We start from the raw sequence: 27,275 nt of genomic DNA, 5'->3' as shown, positions 1-27,275 counted from the left end.
ATCTACGATTCAATGCTTTTGATCAAACCATGAGTATTCGACATTTAAACTTTTGCATCAACCGTCCACCAGTGATTATTTTCAATGAGATGTCTTCCATAAGAAAATCTTGTTCGACGTAGAACTAAATCTAGTTTTGTAAAGCAATCGTTACTCAAAATAGAGCGCGCTCTGAAGAAAACTTGAATAACTTTTGTATGTCGAACAAATTTGCATATATTTTAACCTTATATGTCTTAGCCCGATGCAATTTTTAGTGTTTATTTCGAGAAGTTATGGACAAACAGAGTACTTAGAAACATTAGGTAGATCGTTAGAACACCGATATTAAAACATTATCCTTGGAAAATTCGAAAAAAAAAGTTCTCACATACATCTAAATAAGATTCTAAAAAAATATAGGCAGTTTCCTTTAGAATTGTTAAGTGAAGTTCAAAAAACTGCGGACAGGATTCTCACATAGCCCTTCTCAGGATTTTTAACGAATATTGGGTGAGATTCTTTTGTAAGGCTGGCCTAATAAAACAGTATCTATACCAAGATTATTACAGGTTCTTACGGAATCCTGAGTAAGATTCTTAGAGAATTCTATAATAGTGAACTGTGAAACATGAGTGAAATGCATTAAGCATATTGTTAAATAAATCAGAAAGCTCACAGTTCACTATCTATTTTCATTGATTGGAAACTGATGAGAATTTTCGTTCAAGTTGATTTGCTTGTGCATTCAAAATGGGGGATCGCCCAACGATATTGTTTCTGATATTTAGACCGTTTCTCTAATAAGTTGGACAAGTCTTCCTTACATTTTATAGCTCACAGAGATGTGCTGCAAGCGAACCACAGAAGGCAACGCATGCATTATTGCAGCACTCTTTTCTATTGCCAAGCCTTTTCTTTAATTGACGTAGAATTCAAAATGTAATTCATGCAAAAGGTTATAATAAAAACTGCGCAGGACATTCGAATTATTTAAGTGAAATGCTGGACACTTTTCAACGCGGGACAAATGCTCAAAATGTGGGACTGTACCGCGAAAAGCGGTACGTCTGGTCACTTTATATTAGCTCTTGTCGACTATAAAAGTAATCACAAGGCTTAACTTCTAACTATATTTGTGCTACATTGACTCTCAGATCCTTCTTTTTTTTTTTTAAATCACAACAGTGTTAATTGTTTATTTATTTGTTCTACCTTTGAACATTGATTATATTGAATTTTTAAGTCCAAAACTTCAAATCAAGATTTCTCGAGATATCTCCTTGGGTTTTTTTTTTCAAAAATTGGTCCAGAGGTGCAAAATTACCTCAGTAATCGAGCCATGTGCTCAAACTTGATGGACATTTGTTTTTACATAATGAAAAAACTAACTTTTTTATCAATGACTTCGCGGACTCCTTGTGAAGTCTTCGCGGCCCTCTTGGGGTCCGCGGATCACAGGTTGGGAAACCCTTATTTACACCCAGATGTTGACGAAACCACATTTCCTCGTTATTGATGATGAGATGTATGTAAAACCAGATTTCCGGCAGCTCCTGAGGCTCGAGTTTTTCATTGCTCATCATAAACTCGATGTCCCTGAGGACGTTAGAAAGCAGACGATGTCAAAGTTTGCCAAAAACATATATAATTTGACAAGCAATTGGCTCATATGGAAAGCGGAGCATTCCATTCTTGACAACTAGAACGGTCAATGGGCGGTGTACTTAAAGGAATGCCTCCAAAAGCGAATGCTTCCTCTTCTGAGGTCATACGATGGTCCTAAGATTGTTTGGCCGGATTTGGCCTCGTGCTACTCGAAAGAGGTTTTGAATTTGTAGAAGGTTAAAGAGGTCAATTTCTTGCCGAAGTATCTAAACCCCCCGAACGCTCCGGAAGTCACCTGAAGAGATCAAAAATGAAATAAATGATTTACTTGGATTTTCTCCAGTCCAAGTAATCATTATGAAAAAGAGAACCCAATTTTGCATTCTTCGGAATGGGGCTTTCTCAAGAATATTATTTATTTCACTTTATCAAAAGTGATCTATATAATATTAATGCTTTAGAAAAAGCAAGACTTATGTTCGAAGTCCTTGTGACATGGGAACATTTGAGAAACCTTGAGGAAATTTCCAGAACACCACTCGTCATCGGTGCCAAAAGTTAGGTAATGGTACCAGCCATTGCCGCATGTATGCTGAATGCATGCTTTGCGGAGGATCTTCTCACGCTAAGGACGTCTGTCCTGTGAAGGAAGATACCAAAAAGTTTGTACGTGCAAATTGCAAGGGGCAACCATAAGTCTAACTTTTGGGAATGACCTTCTCGTAAAAGAAACGTTGAGGCTAGCATCTGGCAGATGAACGGCGAACATTTTCGTAGCCGAAATTCCTCAGGCAGGATCTCCAACAATTCTCATTTTCAGTTACGATCGCTCGCCTCATAATCATACCCACCAGGTATAATTTATCATCCTAATTTACAAGCTAATTCATTCCACCGGTAACCGTTAGATTTTTTAAAATTTTGAATGGAAATAACCATGGAAATTCCTTTGCAAGTAATTTAAGCTCCTTCGAATAACCGTTTTAAAGTTTTCAATTCTTCTAGCTATCGTCCAATCAGTTTGCTTTCCTCCATCAGTGAACTTTTTGAAAAGGTTATTTTGAACAAAATGATGGTCTACGACGAAAATTCAATTTTTGCCAATGAACAGTTCTGATTCCGCCATGGACATTCGACCACTCATCAACTTTTACGTGTAACAAATTTGATCCGTTCCCACAAATCTGAGGGCTATTCTATTGGTCTTGCTCTTCTAGACATAGAAAAAGCATTCGACAGTGTTTGGCATGAATGTTTGATCGTAAAATTAAAAAACTTTAATTTTCCAACATACATTGTTAGAATAATCCAAAGTTATCTGTCAAATCGAACAATTCAGGTTAACTTTCAGAACTCCAAGTCTGAAAGACTTCCTGTAAGAGCTGGTGTTTCTCAAGGCAACATTTTGGGGCCAATGTTTTCGCATATGACTCATCTGAGTTTCCTCAGGGATGTCAAAAATCCTTGTTTGCGGATGACACAGGTCTCTCTGGCAAAGGACGAAGCCTTCGGGTTACCTGTAGTAGATTGCAAAAAAGTTTGAATTTTTTTTTCATACATGCAAAAATGGAAGATAACTAAATGAAAATGGCTGTGTTGCCCAACACAGAATTAAAGAACATAGAATTTTGATGATTTTTTGCAATATTTTATGAGCGTTGAACTACTGTTAGAACTCGAGAGATTCCACGCTGAGGACTTAATTACAACCCTGTGATGAAAGGAATAATACAGCATCATCCAAAATATTGACGAATGGAAGGTACTTCACATCTCCATCAGCAGTTGCTGCCAGTAATTAGCTCGCGAACTGCGCTCCCTGAACCGGAGATGAGAAATGGTCGCACCGTGGGTCGTGTATATGATGTACTGTATATGTGCAGAACACTGCCACGCGTCCCATTCCTCATTAACTTATGAATTCCATCAGGTAAATTCCCACGTCGTCGACTCGTCGCTTCATCTGGACGCAAGTAGGTACCGTGAAAGGGGGTAACGTTGATCGAAATGTTCTTTTTCGTAACAAATTCGAATCACCATTTTTCGTCAAAACATTCTCAATGCAAATATGACTCTTACAATTCCCACATGTATAAGTTCATAATATATACGATTTTGTGCGGAAATTAAAATATTCAAAAATACAAAACTTGTAATATTTGTTTTTCTGGAATGAAATATTTTTTTAGGAAATATTCAAATTAATGATCAATGTCACCCCGCATCACGATACCTACTTTGCCGCGAAACAACGAACGATGATGATGGATGGGCATTAATTATTAAGCATTCACTCATCTGTCGACAGTGCTTTTCAGCTGCTCGCTTGGGTGAACACTGATGCTGTGTGTAACTCAATGTCTGGCTTATACGCCACCCCCACCCCCTCCAACTCTTCATCGAAGTTCCACAAGTTTTCCCCCAGAGAGTGACTTTTATCCTCCTGATCGCAGAAAATTGCCACTCATAATGCGAGATAATTTGATATATCCGTAATCATATTTCCCGCAGTAGCAAGTCAGACCATTCGCAACAAATGGTGTCCGATTCTCGCGAACCCTTGACTTCCCACGAGCCGAATGGAAATTTCATGTTCACCGATGAACATCTAGTGGGTACGGGTGGGAATCGGACATTTTGAAAGCGATTTTTCCATCAAATTCATCATAATTCGCGAAAGTCTCGACGACGACAGATACACGTCATCCGGAACTCATCACACTTCCAAGAAGTAAAGATTATCTCTCCGCTGTATTCATCTACTCCGCCATACATGTTGGTCCTTACTTATGGAAAAGGACTGCGATAAATGACGAGCTTTTCCTTACTCAATTGGTTAACGCGCAGGATTAATTCAAATGCTACTTGGGTTCGAATCTCGATTGTGGATCTCGAGTTGATTTTTTTTTTAAAGATTTCTATGAGAAAACGAAACTATTGATGAAAAAAGCTCTTAGTGAAAGTTATGTCTCGATTGGCATGTTATACCAGCAAGAAAAAGGAATGCCGACAGGTATTCATCTGCGGGCGGAAGCGTTAAAAGCTCGGTTAAGGGGGTGTTGACCCCCCCCCCTCTGTTTGCTCTGAACTTAATGACTACAGACCGCTGCCTTCATCGGGTATCGTCGCAAAGAAATACCAACCGAGGCAAATGCAAGAGGACATCGCCACCCGGCCGGTGCTTGCTCTTTTGCCTGCGAAGGATTGTTTCACTTTTGTGGAGCAAATGGGGAGAGGGAGGGTCATTAGAAAAAGTTTTTCTCAGCACCTTTCAGATGTTGAGGTGGTTGCCTCGTTGCTCCATCTTGTTCAGGACCATTTTTTTCTGTCTCTTCATGGTCCTTGTCAAGAATTGATGAGCTTGCTGAGTGAGAGATGGTCGTGATGATGCTAATGTTCAAGCATATATCTAGGTTATACGGGTTCAGAGGAGAGAGATGGCGTAAAATGGTTAAAATGGAATTGATTGTCCAAAGGCACGTGTTTTGAACATTTCACGGAGATACAATTTTTGAATTTTGGAGTTCAAATCTTAGAATGGTGGGTGAATATTGAAACCTTTAAATGAATATGTGGCAGCAAAATCCAAATCGGTGCTAATTTTCGAAACAAAAAAAAAACAAACCCACGGTGTCATGGAGCGTCAGGATGCTGAAAAACACATGTAAAAAAATCTTCCATTCTATCTCTCGCTTAGTCTTCCGAAGATACCCACCCATAGTACCTAGTAACAGTTAAATATAACGATATGGAAATTGCTCGTTCGTCGCACTCCAGTGAAACGCTCGGCTGACTGAATGTGTCTGGAAAGGATTTGGTTTGTGCAGAGCTTGCTTCCGCTTCGGAAAAGGAAAGGGGAACATCATCAATGCGCTTGATTGTGTGCTTGGTTTTTGTAAGAATCTGTTGAGGAAGTGATTGCAATAAAGCTGGGATTGTTATTTACCGGTTGATCTGCTGCTTTTCGGTTTCGTTTGTTGGAAATTTTACTGCTGGCAGCACACACCGGTTCATTTCCTTTATGGCGCCCATTAGAAGGATGAAACACAGCCCAGATAATCGTTTTACAACATTCTGTTGTGGATTGTTAAATGCTGATGAATCAAATTTGCATAACTACACAAATCGGATTTTCAACCAGGAATACAGCATTTTTCAACTTGTTACAACCGAAGTTATGTTGTGGGACATTCCCGTCTCCCACATGACCACATGTCAAACGCACCCGATTGACGGGTGGAGTTCATAGAAACGTTCACAGACGACTCTGGCATCCTACACACGGCACGGTGATTCCATTATAATGTCATTAAGTGCCCTGATGGAAATAGATTCGCCCACACGTTTGTGCATAAAGTATGAGCGAAACATATAGAACAGCCAACAAGTGCTCTGCGATGCTACTCACGGTGTGTCTGAAACCGTTATTCACGAAAAAACAATCATAAAATCAACATCCATCATTCGAAGGATATGGTTTACTTGTACCCTCTCCGTAAATTCAAAATGTTTTATTATACTTGTTTTTAATTATGAATCGTGGATTACGGCTAACCAGCCGAGTGGAAGTTTAACAACTACCGCAAGCTAAACATTACATATATTTTGCAATTGGATTAAATGGACAAATTGATGTGAAGTTTTGCGAAAAAGTTACACGTCTTCTCAGTGAGATTAGATGAATTGTGTTTGGATGGGCATCCAATTCTTCCGAAAGAGGTGCACTTTGCGAAAAAGGACCACGTGATTATTGAGCTGAAATCGAATTCAGGTTAACTTCTGCGTTCATGAGTCCTCTCATGGCGTAGGGGTAACGCGCCCTAACTAGAGATCAGGGAGTCGTGAGTTCGATTCTCACTGAGAAGATGTGTAAATTTTTCGCAAAACTTCACATCAATTTGTCCATTTAATCCAATTGCAAAATATATGTAATGTTTAGCTTTCGGTAGTTGTTTTATCGTGTTAATGTAAGTTGAAATAATTTAGTACTATTTTTAAGGGTTATTTTCATTATGAGAAAATTCCCACACTGTGAATTGTTCATCATTCAAAAACAAATCAAATAACCATTGAGTTCACACTTGGTCGGCATTAAGTCAGAGTGGACCAAGTGGTATTTTTCATATTAAGAGAAAAATGTTTATTACTTTGTAATTTTTCAACTCGTAAAAATTGTGGTTCAATATTTCCGCACACTGTGTTACAACCTTCGATATCAGTATCTTAAAAACCTCAAGAGTTCATATCTTTCATTCCGCAATCAGTAACATTACGACAGTTTGAAAATAAAAGTTTTGTTGAGTCAGGACATTGAAGGCCAAAAATATTCAAATATGCGTTCAATCAGAGTGGACCAAGTGAAAATCTTAAGCTCCGACCAAAACAAACTGGTCCACAACGTGGGTTCGATGGGTTCTTGTTCCACTATGTCTGCGCAAAAATTGTTGCAATTTCTGACCAAGTATTCAAATATGATGAATGGACAAGAAATCAAAACCAGATGCATTGAATTATGCTATATTTATGAATTTGTATTGATGGATGAGAAGGAGAATAATTCTATGTGAAATCACTTTAAATGTCTTGCATTTTCTCAAAGCTCTTGGTCCACTTTGACTGCATACTTTTATCGATTTTTATTGATCTTCGAAAGTAAATTTCTAACATATCTGCCGGAGTTTACAACATTCATCAACTCTGACCAAAGTGAAATGGAGGTAATGTAATTTTGCATCTTATGACAGAATAATCAAAATTTCCCAAGTTTTGTACCTGGTCCACTCTGACATAACGCCAACCATTTTATTTTCAAAAGCTATGAAGCATCTTCCGTTGATGAAATCACAAGTTAAAGTACTTTGTGTATTCAACATCAAATTTAAAAGGTTTATTTTAGGGCTCTTACATATTCCTATCTTGAATCAGTAAACTCTATTGTTATATATCGTAGCATTGGCATTCAGAAGACATAGTATTTCATTGCTCTATACAAAGCAACTTTTACCGCAATAATTTCAAGCGGATTACATTACTCCTCAAGAAAAGTTCAAAACAAACATAACGCATGTTTCGTTTGTTTCGCACTTTGACAGAAATGTCAGCTTCCGCGAATCTCTCTTATAAAGGATCACTACCCTACACCAGGTCTGTTCCCGGAAGTATACTTAATTTGTATGTTCAAAAATATTGAAAAGTATAGATAGTTTGAAGCTTCAAATAGGTTTAAAATCATATGAAAAGATTTTGGAAGGAAGAAGTAATATGACCCATCTACAAGAAAGGCGACAAGTTAGATTGTGAGAACTTTCGAGCAATCACCATTCTAAATGCGGCCTACAAAGTATTATCCCAGATCATCTTCCGTCGTCTATCACCTATAGTAAGCGAGTTCGTGGGAAGTTATCAAGCCGGTTTCGTTGACGGCCGATCGACAACGGACCAGATCTTTACTGTACGGCAAATCCTCCAAAAATGTCGTGAATACCAGGTCCCAAAGCATCACTTTTTCATCGATTTTAAGGCGGCATACAATAGTATCGAGCGCGTAGAGCTATGGAAAATCATGGACGAGAACAGCTTTCCCGGGAAGCTCACGAGACTGATAAGAGCGACGATGGAAGGTGTGTAAAATTGTGTGAAGGTTTCAGGCGAACATTCCATTTCGTTCGGATCCCGCCGGGGACTACGACAAGGTGATGGACTTTCGTGCCTGTTGTTCAATATTGCGCTAGAAGGTGTTATGCGGAGAGCCTCAACAGCCGAGGTACAATTTTTACGAGATCCAGTCAATTTGTTTGCTTTACGGATGATATGGACATTGTCAGCCGAACATTTGAAAAGGTGGCAGACCAGTACACCCGCCTGAAACGCGAAGCAGCGAACGTTGGACTGGTGGTGAATGCTTCGAAGACAAAGTACATGCTAGCTAGTGGGGCCGAACGCGACAGGGCTCACCTAGGTAGCAGTGTTACAATAGACGGGGATACGTTCGAGGTGGACGACGAGTTCGACTACCTTGGATCCCTACTGACGGCTGACAATAACGTTAGCCGTGAAATACGAAGGCGCATCATCAGTGGAAGTCGGGCCTACTATGGCCTCCACAAGAAGCTGCGATCAAAAAAGATTCACACCCGCACCAAATGTATCATGTACAAAACGCTCATAAGGCCGGTAGTCCTCTATGGGCATGAAACATGGACGATGCTCGAGGAGGACTTGCAAGCACTTGGAGTCTTCGAACGTCGGGTGCTTAGGACTATCTTTGGCGGTGTGCAGGAGAACGGCGTGTGGCGGCGAAGGATGAACCACGAGCTCGCCCAAATGTACGGCGAAGTACCCAGAAGGTGACCAAAGCTGGAAGGATACGATGGGCAGGGCACGTTGCAAGAATGCCGGACAGCAACCCTGCAAAGATGGTGTTCGCTTCAGATCCGGTTGGTACAAGAAGGCGTGGAGCGCAGCGAGCTAGGTGGGCGGATCAAGTGCGTATCGATTTGGCGAGAGTGGGGCAGAACCGAGGATGGAGAGATGCGGCCACGAACCGAGTATTGTGGCGTGAAATTGTTGATTCAGAGTTATCTGTTTAGATGTTAACTATATAAATTAATGAATGAAAAGATTTTGAAAAGAAAAGAATAAGTATAACTTGGAGAATTAATGTTGTTTCTATATAAAGCTGTTAAACTCTTTTTCAATATTTTTCCACAATCACAAATATATAAGAGGCTTCGATACTACATCTTTGACTTTTGGAGAATTACGACGTCTTGACGTCTTGCTATAAATGTATTTTCATATGTATGAAATATATTTTGAATTTGAATATTCTGTTTCAAATTTGTCGCTCTCAATTTAATGTTTTACATTCAAGGAAAATAAACTGAAGAAGCTTGCCACATTCGACTCTCCACAACTTGATATTCTAACGTGATATATTCTCTAACTCGATGGATTTTCCAAATTTACATGTATCGTAATATCTATAAGTCGTTATTTCCACAACTCGATATCTGCACTAGTCGATGTCACGTCAAAGGATAATTTCTCTTCATAAATAAATACCAATTAAAAAATCCATCTCTTTCAGAGAAATTTGGACTAACTCTTGTTTGGGGGTGAATAATTACTTGCAATTGAATGATGATTTTTTGTAGCTTGATCGAAAGAGCACATATTTATAAATGTAACATGATTTCATTGCGCTTTAAAATCCTAATTTTAATATGGTAAATCATTAAAAAAGACTCATTCCGTCGACGTAATGACATTTAAATTTACAAAATGACAGCTAAACAAGTCAATTTGTGATGAAAGTCGAAACACATGAAAATAAAAATTGTCAGTGGACACAGCATGATTTTTCGAGCATTCATAATAAAGTTTTCTTTGACGTTTACGCACTACCGGCATCTGTTGGTCTATCAGCCAAACACAACGATTTTAGCATTGGGCGTATTTTTTTTTCCCGACTATGATTGTGATCGCGATTTGTTTCATGCATGCTGGGTATACGGCTGTCAAATACGAATGCTATCATCTTTCTCGTGGACCGACCCAAACAGCACTGGTCACTTCAGACTGATTTATTAAAAACTTCTGAATTTTAGTAATAATTTCAACTTTTTACCGAACTACGGTAGCTATCAAACCCATTTCGATCCTAATAATGCAACATTATCGAACATTTTTTAAAACATTATGTCAACACTTAAAGTGACGAACTATTCATAGTTTGTTCAACAAATTCATTACGTGCATGAAACGAGCTCACCAATTGGTAATCCATCCTCGACTGAACAGTTACAATCGCAGCATTAACACGTATAAGCAGGAGTATAAAACAACTTCGATGGCGCGCGAATGAAGTGCTAACTTAAAAAAAAAACACTCCGAGTGCGCGAAAAATGAATCGGACTGCTTGGGTCTTCGCAAAGCACTGGGCAAACGAACGAAGCCAGCGAAAAAACACTCCGAGCGCGCGAAAATGGATCGGACTGCTTGGGTTTTCGCAAAGCACTCTTGATATAATCTATCGTTATGTAGGGTAGATGTACCAATAGTGGAGGTACTAAGCACCCCCTAAATTGAAGAAGCACAATTAATGTACATGTTAATGTTGTAACGGGAAGTAACGACCATTAACTTAATGAGAAAAATGATTTCATCGCAGTAATCCACGGCATGTCAGTGAAAAATAATGGACCGATGCACGAGTTCACGAATTTGACATTTGAGCGGTGTCGAATTCACTGGTTTCCATGGACACGTAAATAACACGGCACCGCTAAAACGTCAAATAGTGAACCCATGCACAGGTCCATACCTCCACTATGGACCGATGCACGAGTTCACTATTTGACGTTTGAGCGGTGCCGTGTTATTTACGTGGCCATGGCAACGAGTGAATTCGGCACCGCTCAAACGTCAAATTAGTGAACTCGTGCATTGGTCCATTGGTACACTGTTCCTTTAGTTACGGTATATTTTTAATTTGTGTTCCCATAGTTGCGGTATCCGTGGTTTTCTTATGGGATCCTCCACTATAGGAACACTTTACCGCAACTATTGGTACAAGCAAGAACAGTTTTAGCCATTTTAGCGATATTTCATCAGTTTTAAAGCAATTTGAACGCTCTTTTCAACTATTCCGTGTATCTACAAGCCAAGACGTCGATTGGCAGTGTCGGTTCTGTGGTTATTGTAATAAAATCAGTGAAAACGGCACTACCGCAACTATAGGAACACCCACAACTGAGGGAATACTTACCCTATGTATATTAAACAGAGATAGGGAATATGAATCAGAGCTGTTCAAAGAACCGAATCACTTGATTGTAACCCGTAGAAAAATGAACTGATTTTTTTCCTATTGTCCTATTCTCCTATTGCCTTTCGTTCGAATCTCACGTATTTCGGCTTTATTATAACGCTTGACTCGTGCCTTGCTACACATGCATTCACAGTTTGCTCAAACAAAAGATAAAAGGAAAAAGTGCCCATCTGAAAGGAAAAGCGTATAGTTTTGCATCTTTCGTTTGGTTCGGGCAGGAGAAATCGGCCGAATATCTGTTCGTGCCAGATCAAGTTTCTGGGAGAAAATGTACGAACAATGGTAAAAGATGGCCATAGATCGTACTACACATAGCACGCGATACGGAATGAACCGATGGATCCGTTTGCTCGGTACAGTTCGTTCTTTTTGACTAGACGCTGAGCCACCAATAGATCTAGATCTCTAAAATAAGTGGTTCGGATTGGATCCGTTCACTAAAATAAGCCGTTTTTTCCATTTCTAATCTTAACATACGCATATGAATGAACCCTAGTGAAAGCTACATGGTAATTATGTTGAATACAGAAACTACTGCTATATCAATAACTTGTTATTTCACCATTTTAAAGCCTGAACGTAATGGTAGCAAAACGGAAACAGAAAGCGGAACCGGATTGCAGCATGAACTAAAACATGCTTGTCGACTTAGTGTAGGTTCACTTTTATTCGTTGACAGCTCAGTCGATATGTTGTGATTCATGCTGGCGAACTGGTTCCGCTTTCCATTTCCGTTCCGCTATCACTGCGTTTGGGCCTTTAATATTACATGTTTTCAACCTGATGTTTATCAGACAGTGTTGTTAGCAATCACAGTAGTTGGCAAGTTTTCGTTGACATTCGACAACAGCATTCACAACACGAACGATAAAATGAAAGTACGATAGTAAAATGTCAATTGAAAGCAGTTGACAAGGATGACGTAACTAGAAAACTTCTTCTTCTTCCTGGCTTTACGTCCAAACTTAGACAGAGCCTGCTTCTCAGCTTTGTGTTTTAAAAGCACTTCCGCAGTTATTAAATAAGAGCTTTCTGTACCTTAAGATCATTTTTGCATCCGTATATCGTGTGACAAGCACTAAAATACTCTATGCCATGGGAAGTCGAGCAAATTTCCATTCTAAAAAGATCGTCGACCAGCGAGAATTGAACCCGCGGCCCTTAGCTTGGCCTGCATAACTGGGCGTTTAGCACTACGGCTATCTGGGCTTCATCTATATACTCGATGAAACATTTTAAAATTCACCATATCTTTCGAATTGTGGGTTCAGAATTGATAGTCATATTGTTTCGATTATAACGGTTCCAGACACACCATGTACTGGAATGTATGCTGTGGAAAGCGCAATGCTTTCGTCCAATTAGGCACCTAATCGAAATTCAAATCCACACTTTCGGTCGGAACCAACCCTGGGATCTGGAATTGCAAAGCGTGTGGCGGTCACTTACCGCAACTATCGTCGTCAGGTATAGAAATGTAGGTATTATTCTGGAACAGGGAATTGCTCTCTGATTTTTCACCTCCCACCACTCGATGTGAGGGGCAGCACCATTTTGTAACACACTCGAGCCAAATATATCACATTTTGCGAATGGAATTTTGTGGTGCGGTCTGCCTGGTTGGTGTAACATTTGTTTCCATTTGTGAGTTTGGCGAGCATCGCTTTCTCACCTTCCGGTTGAACGTTACTTTTGCACCTCTCGGTTTGCATAGGAAGAGAGGTGTTAGAGTGGAACATGGGCACCTTCATTTGTTTGAATTACTGCCCTGATGTGGAGGGTTTGCGATAAGTTAAATTATTGTTTCATGTACCGGAATTAAAAGGCAACATGCGGGAAGGTATAGGGGTAAGGTAATTTTATGACAAAGAGGCTTGCTTCTTGGTAAGAAAACTGCTTATGTATCAGGCGTAAGGAAAAGCGTGCTATATTGATGGAAGAATGGGAGCGTAGGGAAACGGTTTCTCGTCCGTCTAGTACGAGGAAAGAGACGGGTTTGAGATTGAACCCATGGCCTTCTGCTTATGAAGCAGAAGCGGTAGTCATTAGACCATCAACTCCGTCAGATAAACCTATCGTTAATATTCTAGAGACTTATCCCTTTCAGATAAAGTTTTTAGAAAAGTCTTGTTTAGAGAGGGATTCACATATTCTTTCTCTCCGTCTTAAAATATCCATAATCATTGAGTTACATCAACACCTCATGACGAGTAGAATTCATTCTGGATGTTTTCTACTTAGCGAGAGAAGTAAGAACATAAAGGTGGAAAATCGTCCGTCCCGAAAGGGTTAAAGAAGTCCGTTTGAAAATTTTAAATCTCTAAGAAATCTTCTTTTATCCTCATTTCCATATCAACTCAATCGCACACCCTAGAAAAATTCTCCACTTTCACAAAAGGTCAGACCCAGCGTGAAAAGTTGGCCCACTTATAGACATCCATCCTCCTTCCTTCGCAGAGGAATACCAAGAGTAATGAATTTCCACGGGAGTATAATTTTATTCAAATTTGCTTCCGCACCTCCAACAAAGACGACGACGACGACTGTTGATCCAGCATCGGCACAGACAAACGTGTCTAGATTAGTGGATCACTTCAGCTCAGGTGGCGGAACCGACCCGCAATCTGTCGTCGACGACGCAATTGTCCAACCGTCTGTCTGTCAGTTCAAATATTGACAGAGTAGTTGGAGATGTCTTCGCCATCTCAGACACTTTTGCACTGGTCGACATCCGTGCCATCGCGAATGTCACTGACAGAAGAAAAAGCGGTACCTCCGTGGAAGATTGAATAATTTAATCATGCTCTCGTCAGCATATTTTCCAGCCATCGACCGCAGTTCTAATCGTTCGCGAGAGTTTTCAATTGTTTGCCACTCGGCGGTGAAATTATTTGAATTTAATTAAATCGACCGCAAATGCGTGTCGGAATCGTATAGCGAAGTCCAATTGTGCCACCATGAAGCACTGCACGAGAATTCGTTGAACTTTTTGGGGAAAAATCTGTTTTGTGTCGTCAATGTAAAATTTATAATTTGAACAGACAAATAAATCAAAATATTTTTCGTCAAGATCATAAATCACACCCTTTCGATGCACATACATATATTTGACATCATCCAAAGCCCTGCTAACGGTGATAGCAGGATCAGACACCGACATCGAATGGCGTTCGACTAAATCCATTTGAATATCCAATTTTGTCTCCGTCCGACGACAGAAGAGTGAGCATCGACGACGGAATCATATCGGGTGGTGAAAAGCGATAAGAGTGACGCTCCGCATCGAACATGACGACATTGCCGGTTTAAAGTTCTGCTGGTTAGTGTGGTGGAAATGGGAAATTATTCGTGGAATTTTCCCGTCAAGCTGCGTGACGAAATCTGATGGGCGGCAACATTCATGGGGGGAAGTTTCAATTTTCCGGGTGGCGTTGTTTCGGTGGGATGCAGAAAGTTTTCGGTGGTTCCAATCAGTATGCATAGCATTGATCAGTTTGGTGGAATGTTGTGCTTCTTCTTGGGATTACATCTGTACCGAGCTAGAGCCTGTTTTTTAGCTAACTGAAGCGTCATTACAGGTTTTGTTATGGTTTTATAACTGACTAAAACCAAAGATTGTACTACAAAACTGCAATAAAACCAACATTGTCACTAGGTAAGTGTGTGACGAGAAATTTCACAGTTATTAGATATTTTTGTATAATTTTGTGCATTCGTGTGGACTTTTTCAGAACGAAAAGATCCTGTACCATATCAGGAATCGAACCCAAACTTCTTCAGCATGACTTTGTAGCCATGGATGATACCACTAGGCTAAGAAAGGTCATGAGTTTGTTGGAATGTACGACATTTGGATCGCATACCTGGATGTTTAGGATGCCATTCCTACCCTGTGAGGAGGCACCAACAAGAAAGGCTCTGAAATCTGAATAGGTTACCCAAGTAACACAGCTAGTTATATAAGAGTTAAAAATTCCAGTTTTTAACACATTCTGTTGTATTTTTCTAGTGATATTTACTTTATATCTAACACTTGTATAGCTAAAACAGCGCAAAAAATGGCGGCTTATATAACATCTCATAGGTCTGACAACCACTTATAATCACATACCATTGACGATTTCTAAACATACTCTCAACATAATAAAGATGAGAATATAAGCTATAATGAACAGTTGTTATAATTAGGTTATTTTTCAGCATTAAAGACTCACAATTCAAGTGTATATAACGACATACTTCATGTGCTGTAATTGATTCATTTTAAAGTACAAACCACATGGATATGGCACAAGATGTCTAGATTATAATACAGGCAAATGTTCTGGTTATTGTGACGTTATTTGAAAGCTATATAACTTGCAAAACACAATCATATTACATACTATCTGCTTGAAATGTCCAATCTGCAAAACGAAGGAACTTACAGAAAAAAAAAACATAAAATTGCCTCCAAAAATACATGGCTACCATAACCTGACAAATGTTTCCAAACTAAAAATTTAAAATTGTTTTTCATCACGGAGATGAATAAAATTAAAAAGGATGGTGTTCAACGATATTTGAGAAGTTTATTATGCGGATCGAAATCAATGGTGAAACTTTCAATTTCGCTTTTCAATAATTCATGGGCCATTATAATAATTTCTAAATGTATAACGAAGCCACCCAAAATTGTGCAGTTTTGTCTAATTTTCTTCAATTCTCACGAAAAAATAAGATGGCAGATTTTTAATATGGCTTACAGCGCCGTCCAAAATTATTGGAACGGTTCAATTATGTTATTAATTTTTTCATACTCAATTGTTTTATATCGCTGTCAATGACGCAACTTATCAAATTGATTCTGATTTCTAATCAATTTATTTAATTTAATATAATCGATATGCAAATTAAAAAGATTCGAAGTAAGGTGATTCAAGCTTTCAACCGGTACTGTAAGCCTGATTTTTTATTTAGCAAAATGTGAAATGTTTGTGTATGTTGATTCAAATATGAGTTGAAATTACGTTGTAATAACGTCTCCAGAGCATCTTAACTAGAGGATTTAGATTGACTTATAATAACGTTCATAATACATCATAAGAACATATTTTAAACATATTATCTAAAAAATCATTCGATTGTTTTCTCAATAATGTTTATAACACCCAAATAACTTAAATATAGCTTCTTGCTTAGTAGATAGATTTTAATCTGTCAAACGTCAAACATTACTCTACAAATGTCAACAATGTGAAAATTTTAGTAATGTTGACGCAGTAGCTATTTGTTATTTTCGACGATATTCATCAATTTGAGAGCCTACAATAATTTTGGCCCGCACAAAAGAAACCTGCTTTATTTTAACACTAGTGAAATATACATCATTTGGATCATGTGTTTTCTGCTATCAGAACAAATTTGAAATTGTAGTGCCGATACACACAAAACACTCTGAACTAGGTGATGTGCCAACCACGGTGTTAAAACCGTGCGTTTATTTTCCAATGTGAATATATCAAAGTTCGTTATGTGCATGTGTAAAACACCGAATTCTAGTAGAAGAAGCAAACGCAGTTGGCAGAAGTTTTGTTCACCTAAAAAAATATTTATTTTATCAATTCGCAGTACACTCTGAAACCACTCTTTCAGAAGTTTATAGTATCAAACAAATTGTTTTTTTTTTGTGATAATGAAAAGCAACCGAACTTAGAAAACCACCCGCTAACGATTTCATTACGTTCAATTTTTCTCCACAATGTTTGATTATGGCATTTTTGTCCCAACTTCAATAGTCGATGTTAGAATGACACACAACATGTATCGACGATGATGGGTATATTGATGTTTGAATCTTGTAAAAATTTCGTTCAAAATGCATTATTACAACATACATTTTATTATGTACGTTTGTAGAGCATCCAATCAACCAAGTCAGGTTGTCATTTTTGTATTTAATGTTTTGGGATGACTTGTTTTCCGATAGCTATTTTATAACATTTATATAACACAAGTTGTTATGGTATTCACCATTATAACTCTTATATGACAAGATCTGCTATATGCTATCTGAAAAGATGTTTTCGGTGTTACTTGGGTATGAGCTCTCGCGGTACACAGAAAAAAATCCGTTCTCGTACTTGTGAACAGCTGACGTGAACTCGTCAACAAGCAAAAATACACCGTGAAATAAATTATGTTTACCGCCGTGCGGGGCGACATTGGGCCTAGGGGGTGACTTTGACCGCCCTTTTCGATGCATCTCATGGCTAGTTCGGGAGCCAAAAAACTAATCCATGTCCATCCAGCGGCTATTCATAACGTATTCTCGAAGCTTACCACATTGTTTTCATTATTCTGTTTTTAGTTTGCTGTGGAAATCTTAGCCTAAAGTGAGACTTATGGCCCAATGTCACCCCGTACGACGGTATGCGTAAACATGATGGTAGTTCATGGTGTATTTTTCACAGTTCACGTTTTCCAGAACTCTTTTTTGAGCGTGTAACTTTGCTTTCGCTTCAGTTCCATTTCAAATTTGTGATACTGAACTCATCGTAGCATAAGAACTGGACAAATAATTTACCTTCGCAAAAGTTCAATAGGGAAGTGTGTTACATAATGAGCCGATTGAATCTTTCCAGCAATTTTTAATCTCTGAAGTCAATTTTAAACAACGTTTTCTGTCACATTCATGTGACAATATATGGAGCCACAGCTCAGTCAAACTATTTTGCTAAAATGCGTCGATTTTATGCTCTTCGCATAGATTCTCATATCTTCTTGTTCGAGCGCTTCTCCTTCGAAGAAATACCGCCATCAAAAAACTATTTCCATTTCAGCTGTATGGAAATGGAGAAAAATTTGCAAGAATACTTGTTGCTTTCGTTTGTCAACTCTTCAGACAGTGCCTTCAAGCAACAATCTTTTCAACCTGCTTGCTGGAAACCAGCATCCGTCGACTTGCAACAAAAAAAAACACGATATCAGAATCCAGTTGCGGAAAATCCCGGTAGAGGAAATGCCACTTTCAGTTCTATTTTTTTTCTATCCATCGGCACTACCCAGTTTTTCTTCGCTCCGTTGCACGACTGCACTATCGTCTCGTACAACGAGGCAGTAAAATTGTTTCGAAAGATCGTGATACACTTGTACACGCGGCTTGGCTGGTCCAGAGCATTGAGCTCCTCTTTCTATTGCGTATTCATTCATCTTCTGGAATGTGTGACGTTTCTCTGGAGAGTGTCAATTGCAACATCATAACGTTTTTTCTTACTAAATTACCACAATGTTCTTACTTAAATCAGGTTTCCTTTGATAGCTTTTCTCAGTAATACTTTTTTTCTAGTACTCCGTTTTGTCAGCAAATTTGGTCATCCGTACTAATATGTTTTCATACAGTCAGTGACATAAGTTAGTAACCAAATGCTGTTTTTCCATACAAAATGCCCAAGTTTGGGGTGCAGTATCTCAGCGTCTGGTAGTCCGAATTGGCTGAAATTTGGATGACGAACTAAAAATAACTTGAAATTTTGCCTGTAATGGAATTATTACATTGCAGTCATTTTACATAGAGTTTCAAAAGGTTGTTCAAAGACAAAAGTAAGAAACCGAGAGTCTTTGTAATTTGATTCTAAAATGGTAAGTTGTGGGTTGTTGGTCTGTTCCACAAAGTTTTTCAATTTCAGAAGTCACGCAAATTTGCAGAACACACTAACTTTCAACGACTTACCGTTTTTGAATTCAATTAAAAAGTATCTCGGTTACTTACTTTTGTCTTTGAACAACCCTCTAAAACTCTATGTAAAATGACTGCAATGTAATTATTCCCTTACAGGAAAAATTTCAAGTTATTTGTAGTTCGTCATCCAAATTTCAGCCAATTCGGACTACCAGAAGCTGAGATACTGCACCCCAAACTTGGGCATTTTGTATGGAAAAACAGCATTTGGTAACAAACTTATTTCACTGACTATATGTAAAAGAAGAGTAATGGTAAAATGAGCTAAAAGAACAGAAATCCTTTTTCTGCTTTCAAAGATATGCCAAATAAACAGTACTGTGCTCTAGCTTTGTGGAGCATTGCATAAGGGTTAGTGTGACCCATAATCAATGAGGGGTGTTCTTGCTACAAAAAAAACTTATGAAGGATTAGTTGTTAATCTCAACAGTGTTCCAGATGATTTAAAGAGCTCCTTCTGGTTCCAAGTAAGTCATGAGAATTCTTAAGGATTTGTAGGAATTTATAAGAGGATTGAAAGGGTATTTTTCGTTTCACATAACTGCAATGAAACTGCGATTAAAACCCTAAGGGGATATCGAGAGGTTTCCGGAAATTATCTCTAGCACCAAAGGAACATTTCAAGTTTTATCGAGGTTTCATTATTGAATCAAACCCAAAAAATATCCTCTGGGATAACAATAAAGCCAAATATGCTGCTTTATACCTATTTGAACCCTCTAAGCAGAATCTCTATCAAGAATCAAAGTAGTAGATTTGAGTGTTGTACTCTTGCTACTCAAGTTCTTATTACTTATTTTTTACAGATAGCCGTATGTAGACTATTGCCCATAAATCCATGTCCCTTATGGAAATATTAGACATAGAGAAAATTGCGCTCAAAATTTGAAGTTTGTCTTCTCATACAAATGTTTATAATTTTCTAATGCATTTCTAACACGCAGACATTATGACATTACCACACAGATAATTCATTTTGTTCATATAAATTTGTACACAATATACGTTTTACAACTGCTATTTGGGTATAAAGTTCATATAGAAACTGTAATGTCTAGGGCTGACAATCAAAAGATTCATCGTTATCCAGAAGAATCACCCTCATTCTCGTTTCTCGTCCACTTGATTTTGCTGGCGTAAACGGAAATGCGAAACGGGTTTCGATCGGAAGACCATTTCGAACGTAAACAAGTATAGGGAGAATAACTCATTGTCATCTCGTCATTGACGAAAAAATCCATGACCAACTTCAATTCAAAATAGTCAACGAACATTTTTTCTTCATTCTTTTTGTTCCCCTTCTTCAATGAAGCAAGCGTTTGTTGAATATCCGTTATCACAGAATTGCTTGTATTGGCTCTTGAACCCGCGCTTCGCATGCTTCTGCAATAGGTCTGTTGGTAAGCGGGTAGAGTTGACGATTGAGAGATCGTTTGTTCGATTCCGGATGCTTTAAGTCTTCGTTTACTTTTTTTGAGGCTCAGAATCTGACACCAGACACCATTAATATTTTAGTTTGCTCAGAGCTTTCCAACGAAGATTCGACCTTGACGAAAGAAATTTATTTGTTCGTAATTACGCAGAGGCTATATGACGACAACTCGCATGACATTTATCGTTCGTGGAAGATAACGAGCCATGAACAAAACAAGACAGATACATACCACCCACTGTTTGGCGCCGATCCCTGTGTGTCAACTCTTGTAACGTTCGCTGACCCACTCTCATTTTGATCAAGAAACAGAGGCAAATATTTTTTATTTTCTGTGCTATGTTTGCAACCAAAGCGGTGTTCAATGGTCAAATAGATTATAATTTGGTTTGGTTTTATGCAAAACATAAATCACCCGAATGACACGATACTGTTGCAGTCTGTGAGAGTTGCTGCTCTTGAACGCTCTCGTGAATGTTGACATTCATAGGGCTCTCCGAATGCGATGTGCCACGAACTGTTATGGTTCGCGAACTGTTGCACTCTCCGAACATGGTTCGATCGGCTCATTTGGATCAAAATTCAAACACTGCAAAAATACGAACCCAAAAATATTCGAAGGAAATAAAAAAAAGGTTTCACTTAGTCTCGAACACAGGGCCTTCTGGATTTAGAACCCGACACCCTGCCACTGTACCACAAAGAAATTTATAAAGGTAGTACGAATATTTGTGATTATGAATACATGCTTCTTATACAGCGACATTTTGTTATTCTTCGAAACCCATCGTCAGCAGATATCAAGGTTAAGTGGCAATTTTCGCCAAATTAATACAATTTCATTTAATGCTATTCTGGATTGATATACGATCTGTAAGTTTAAACATCATGACGTGATTGTAGAATGCATTATTCACAATATGAGACAATTATACAATTTTTTGACAATTATTAATTTTTGACGTACGAATATGTGATTTTGAGCGCACATTCTTAGATAATACGTGGTTGACTAGGTACAGTCGAATTTCGTTCGTTGCACTAGCTTTAAGTGAACTACGTTTTAATTGGGGTCCCGTTAGTTGGTCGATAGCTGACCTACAACGAAGGTTAATGTCATTTTCTGCCATAAGATGTAATTTATCAATGTTGGTAGCTCTGTTTTTCTTTTGTTCTATGTTATTTGGCAGCTCGAAACTCAGCCCGATTAGTGAAAGTCTTTCACTATGTGGGCTACATGCTTAGCGCCACGAACGAAAGTTGACTGTACCATCACAGCGACACCTTTATTTTGCACGTGACAACAGAAGCTTACAATATTGCAGGGCCAAATCAAAAATCCACTTACAAAGCTGCATATGTAATGTTTATTTACAATAGTCCTCAATAAGCAAAACCCATTGTTTCCATTGCACTTGCTATAAATCACTTTAAGAACTTTAGAAAATAGAAATTTGAAAAATTGTTTATATCTATTTTAGTTAACAAGTTATTAAAATTTTTCTGATATTTTTTTTTTGTTTTTCAAGGCATTCTATTTGAGTATAAAAAAACTGTGTTTTCTGATAGAATATACAATATTATTTTGTCTTTTGAATGCCATCAAAAGATATTTTTTATGTTTGCCACAATCAGAGATATTCACAATCAAAGTAGGGTTATTTTATTCAGAAAAACAACAATACAGTCATCTTTCCCTTACTCGATATTGAAGGGAGGTATCGAGTTACAGAACACAAAACCAGTGTAACTGCGATCCAAGGGACCATCGAGGTAGCCATGAATACCAAGTTTTACTATGGTTCTCTAACTCGATATCGAGAATAGAAATATTAGTAGTAGAACGCTAATGGCGCTGTTCTCACAAAACTGAATTAGTTTATTATCACTTTTAACTGTATCTTTTCATTGTTTGTTCGATGCCATGTTGTAGTGGATGGTTTAAAAAAATATTTGACACTTTGAGGACCGGTACTCAAACTGTCAGCGCATGGCAAACTAGATGTTGGTAACACGAACAGTAGCGACATTAGCATTCTTAGGTTAATGCTTCTACTATATCGAGATACGGAATATCGAGTAAGGGAGAGTTAACTGTACATCCCAAACGGAAAAAGTAAGCGAGTTCTTTCAATCAATCAAATTACGCATATTTCAAAGCTTCAAATGTGTTTCATAGACTACTTTGATAAGACATTTGAATTGAAAACGCTAGAGACTGGGAACCAGTTTTGTTTGCAAACGTAAGAGAAAAATCCCAAAATCGGTCAAGAGATACAAAAATAAAAACTGTTGTAGCAAAGTTTCTTGAAAATGGATAGTCTACAACGTTGCTAAATCATGTATACTATAATTTCTACAGAAACAGAAAGTTAGTTATACCATTTCTATGAAAATGTGGACCACCCTAATTGCCAACAACACCAAACAAAGGGCCTAACTAATACAACCTTGTAGAAGACCGTTTTCATCTAATGTTTCATTCTACAGTACAAAATGCATATTTCCGCGTAAAACTGCTTTCTGGACCACTGTGCATTGTAATATCAAAACATCAAGTCTTCAGAAGCACAAATCTCACAAACCAGACTACCGTTTATGCTAAAAACTTGGTGGATTGGTCAGTTGTTGGTGGTGACCATTCGATAAAACTTTCAGACTGAATAGTTTTGTGATTCTCTAGATGTGTGCTGTCAAAAATTTTAGGTGTGGATTCGAAGCATCTTCACCTTAAGATCATTGTCTCGATCCGTCTTCGGAATTACGTGAAGAAGAAACAATTTCAGCGTACTCGCGACCCTGCTATAAGTATTATGTGGCAACATATGCAAAAATATTCAAAAACGTTTATCAGAGTTGTGAAACAAAACAATTTGAAAATATATTACGCAATTGAATCGTGGCTATGTCATTCTGAAAATTATCAAACATTTTGAAAAAGCTTCATAAGCCGATCCCGACTTTGGGAAAGGAAAAAAAAAAAACAAAACAGTGACTGTGCCCAAAATCTTGCTGTGTTTTTTGAAAGAGCACAACTTTGAATTAAGATCTCACTAGTCCAATAGACAATCAAGTTACTCAGGATTTTAAAATCATGATCAATCAAGAGATTGTTTTCGATCATTTCCGGGGGACAGATATGGAAGAAATGACAACTACTAATGAAAAATTTCAAAAATCTTTGGCTAGAAAAAAGTTTAAAAGATCTTGACTTTATCAGAAGATGATGCTCAAAATAGTTCACTATTCACCTGTTTTCGTTCCATTAGATGGTAATGATACAAAAGGAAGCACAACGCGCTCATCCTTTTCCTTGAAATGCTAAAGAAATTAAATTTCGACATCTTGGTTTGTCGCTTCACTCGGAGCGGAAAAACATTTCCTACCGGTGATTCCTCTAGCATTCCATCGTTTTGAAATAGTTGAAAGTGTAAACAGTACTTTAGGCGGCATCCACAAATTACGTAACGCTCAAGGGGGAGGGGGGAGTAGGCTCAAGCGTTACGGCTCATACAAAAATTTAAAAAAAAATCATACAAAAAGCGTTACGGAGGGGGGGGGGGGGTAGGTGTCAAAATTTCCAATTTTAGCGTTACGTAATAAATGGACGCCACCTTAGGGGACCTACAGCAAAAGTATTCGTTTGTTCATCTCCCTTCGGTTACCTACTTTGTTTCAGAATAAACAGGAGCAAAAACCGTGACAACTGCAGCCGGAGCTTATTTAAGTTACATTTTCCATCGTTGTTTCAGCAGGGCTCAGTCCCTGCTGAAACAACGGCATCGTTTCGCTGAGCTCCACCGTTGAAGGTGTGTAAATGAGTGAAATAGTTTGAGCGTGGGCGTTCTCAGTCCAACTACTTGCAGACAGCAACTTGCTTGCTGTTTGTTTATAGTTTCAGAAAAAAAGGGAGCAATAAATGAAGAACCTGATGTTTTATCTCTGGATGCTGAGAGCGATTGAAGATGGAATAAATATACTTCAACTAGATGGGTACCAACATGAAACGATTGCTGTTGTCAGTTTCAGCAGTACAGGTAGGCATGGTGTAATTAAGAATTCAAATCCATTGAATGAAGAGTTCGAGTGCATTCAGCAGTAAAAAGGTAAAAGTTGACCCTCACAAATTAATTAAACTATTGTCAAGAAGTACCGAATCGAAAAAGACCTTTGAAAATCAGGCACGTGTAATGATCATGAAAGGCCTGCAATTCATCCATATGAAGATTTGAGATTTTCTTGTTTCGTTAACCGAGCAAGATCAAGAATGGATAAAATACATTGTGGGGTGACTTGTACCCTACGGACTGAAAACTCGTATTTATTACAGCTTTTGTAAATTTCCTCTTCGTACCATTAAACAGTCATAGCTGAATTAATTTAATGGTTTTTTTTATAATTGAGTCAAATAATATTAAAATTTAATCTATTTTTAATATTCTGAACACAAGGAAGTATCAATTGTTCATATTGTTCATGGAAATTTGATATATTTCCTTTTTGAATCATTTTCAGTAGTTTTCAAAATATTCGAAATCTAAAACGAGCAAAAGTTGGGATATTAAAAATGGGTTTTCCCTCAAGCTTTTCGGGGATAATTTTTAAAATAATTTTTAATTTGATTTAGATAATTCTGTGCTTCATGAGGTCAAAGTATCCGGTATATGTCGACATAATAAGATAAAGTCCGTAATAAAAATGATGAAAAAATTATTTTGTTTATTTCTCAAGTTGCATAATCAAATTATTCAATACCCGTTCGAAAGCGTTTTCATAGCTCGATTACGTTGATGTTTCCTTTGAAATTATTTAATTTATATGCTTTTTGATGAATTTCAATTCACTGAGACCTTAAACGTCTGTAATATAAACAAAAGGGTGTCTCTATACAAAGTTCATGAAACGCTTTTAAACCAACACCAATGTATTTAAATATTGATTTTGATTCTAGTGCACGTCATGAACTTTCTATAGAAATATGGCAATTATTTTGAAGTCATTTTTGATTTTGTTTTCGAAAATTCCAAAAGCCCATTTTGTTAAGTATAGAATGGATAACTAATGCTAGCTAAATAATCATAAACGGTACACTAGTAATAAGATTTGATCCAACAGCATAGTCATCTGTTCTTGAACTTCAACTGAAAGTTTAAACATCTTTTACATCAACTGTTCTATTACACTGACACTTTCTGAGAATCTCTCTTTTACCGCACAAAAATGAATATTGATGACACTTAGTCAAAATAAATATAATCCACATACTCCCACTACAGCGCAGAGTCAAACGTCGATTTCCACTCAACAACTCACTATCGGACGGTCCTTCCTTCGGGATCCTCACTCTTAAGTTTTCTAACCACTACACAGTAATCACGTCTCTCACCTTGGACAACATTTTCGGCGGCTTGGAATTTGTTCTGAGCTGGTTACTGGAAAAGTAGCGAACACGTGTGTTGTAACGTTGCTGGTTTACTAAACTTTGATACCGTTTCGGGTCCAGTGTACGCACTTTATATACCTCAGAAATTGTTGTCAAAGCCGGGGCTGTGTGAAAATGACGTTGTAAAGCTAAAAAACCACCCCAACGCCAAATGCCACCTTACCGGCCCCTTACCAGCTGGATCATTACTTTATCAAAAAGAGAATTCACCCCACCCGCCATGCATGCGATCAGCGTGGTCGGCGTCGTCGTAGTCGTCGATCGATCAAAACGCAGCCGAAACGATCATCGTTTTAACGCATATAGAACGCACCTCCAGAGCAGCGGACGCACTATGGCGCAGAAACGTACTTTGGTTGGCCAAAATCTCTGGCGCTCTGGGATGCGTTCTAGAGTTTTGATGTCTTCGGCAAATTATCTTGGGTAAATTTGAGCTTTATGTTAACGGCAATGAATTTAATCTAGATAACTAGATTAAAACTTGGGGCCTTCCTTAGCCGAGTGGTTAGAGTCTGCGGCTTCAAAGCAAAGCCATGCTGAAGGTGTCTGGGTTCGATTCTCGGTGGGTCCAGGATCTTTTTGTTATGGCAATTTCCTTGACTTCCCTGGGCATCATCGTACTTGCCACACGATATACGAATGCAAAAATGGCAACTTTGGAAGAGTTAATAACTGTGGAGGTGCTCATAAGAACACTTAGCTGGGTAGGAGGTTCTGTCCCAGTGAGGACATAATGTCAAGAAGAAGAAGAAGAAGAAGAAGAAGAAGAAGAAGAAGAAGAAGAAGAAGAAGAAGAAGAGAAGCAGCTCAAAACTTATCTAGATCAATTACAAATCAGTGTCCTAGGACTTCTAGATAAAAATATTATTTTCCAAAATTGTTTATGAAATGTTTCCGACAAATGTTCAACCCGTGCTTCAAAATATTTGTAAATATCGCTATTTGACATCTCAAAATAGACATCGACACTTCAGCTTCCAGTGGACGATTTGCCCTTTGAAGGAAGCACCAGAATTTTTAATACTATTTTTACTACTTGGGAGTCAACGTGGCGTAGTTGGCTGCACGTTCGCTTCATAAGCGGATGGTCATGGGTTTGATTCCCAGTCCCCCCCCATAACAACTTTTCGTCAATTCGCTTAAAGGCAAATTCGACACTGGCCCCTCTTCTAGAGCATTCCCTCTAACTGATCCGGAAAATTGGCAACCGACAAATGGCAATGACAATTAGAGATGGGCAAAAATAATCAGAGCCGTTCAA

The 27,275-nt window shown here is 38.2% G+C and overlaps 1 protein-coding gene across 1 annotated transcript in view; it reads right to left on the bottom strand.

The window, feature by feature from the left end:
- The window catches only part of LOC5578716 (larval cuticle protein A2B), a 43,042-nt gene extending 16,950 nt beyond the window's left edge, over positions 1–26,092 (bottom strand). Inside the window, exon 1 of the mRNA XM_001663968.2 lies at positions 25,958–26,092. Coding sequence (XP_001664018.2) covers positions 25,958–25,969 — 12 coding nt within the window. The 5' untranslated portion in view covers positions 25,970–26,092. The remainder of the gene's footprint in view (positions 1–25,957) is intronic.
- Between the last annotated feature and the right edge of the window lie 1,183 nt (positions 26,093–27,275).

The sequence above is a fragment of the Aedes aegypti genome, chromosome 2 (assembly GCF_002204515.2).
Source record: "Aedes aegypti strain LVP_AGWG chromosome 2, AaegL5.0 Primary Assembly, whole genome shotgun sequence".
NCBI lineage: Eukaryota > Metazoa > Arthropoda > Insecta > Diptera > Culicidae > Aedes > Aedes aegypti.
The sequence above is the reverse complement of the archived record's forward strand: the minus strand, read 5'-3'. Positions and strand labels throughout refer to the sequence as shown.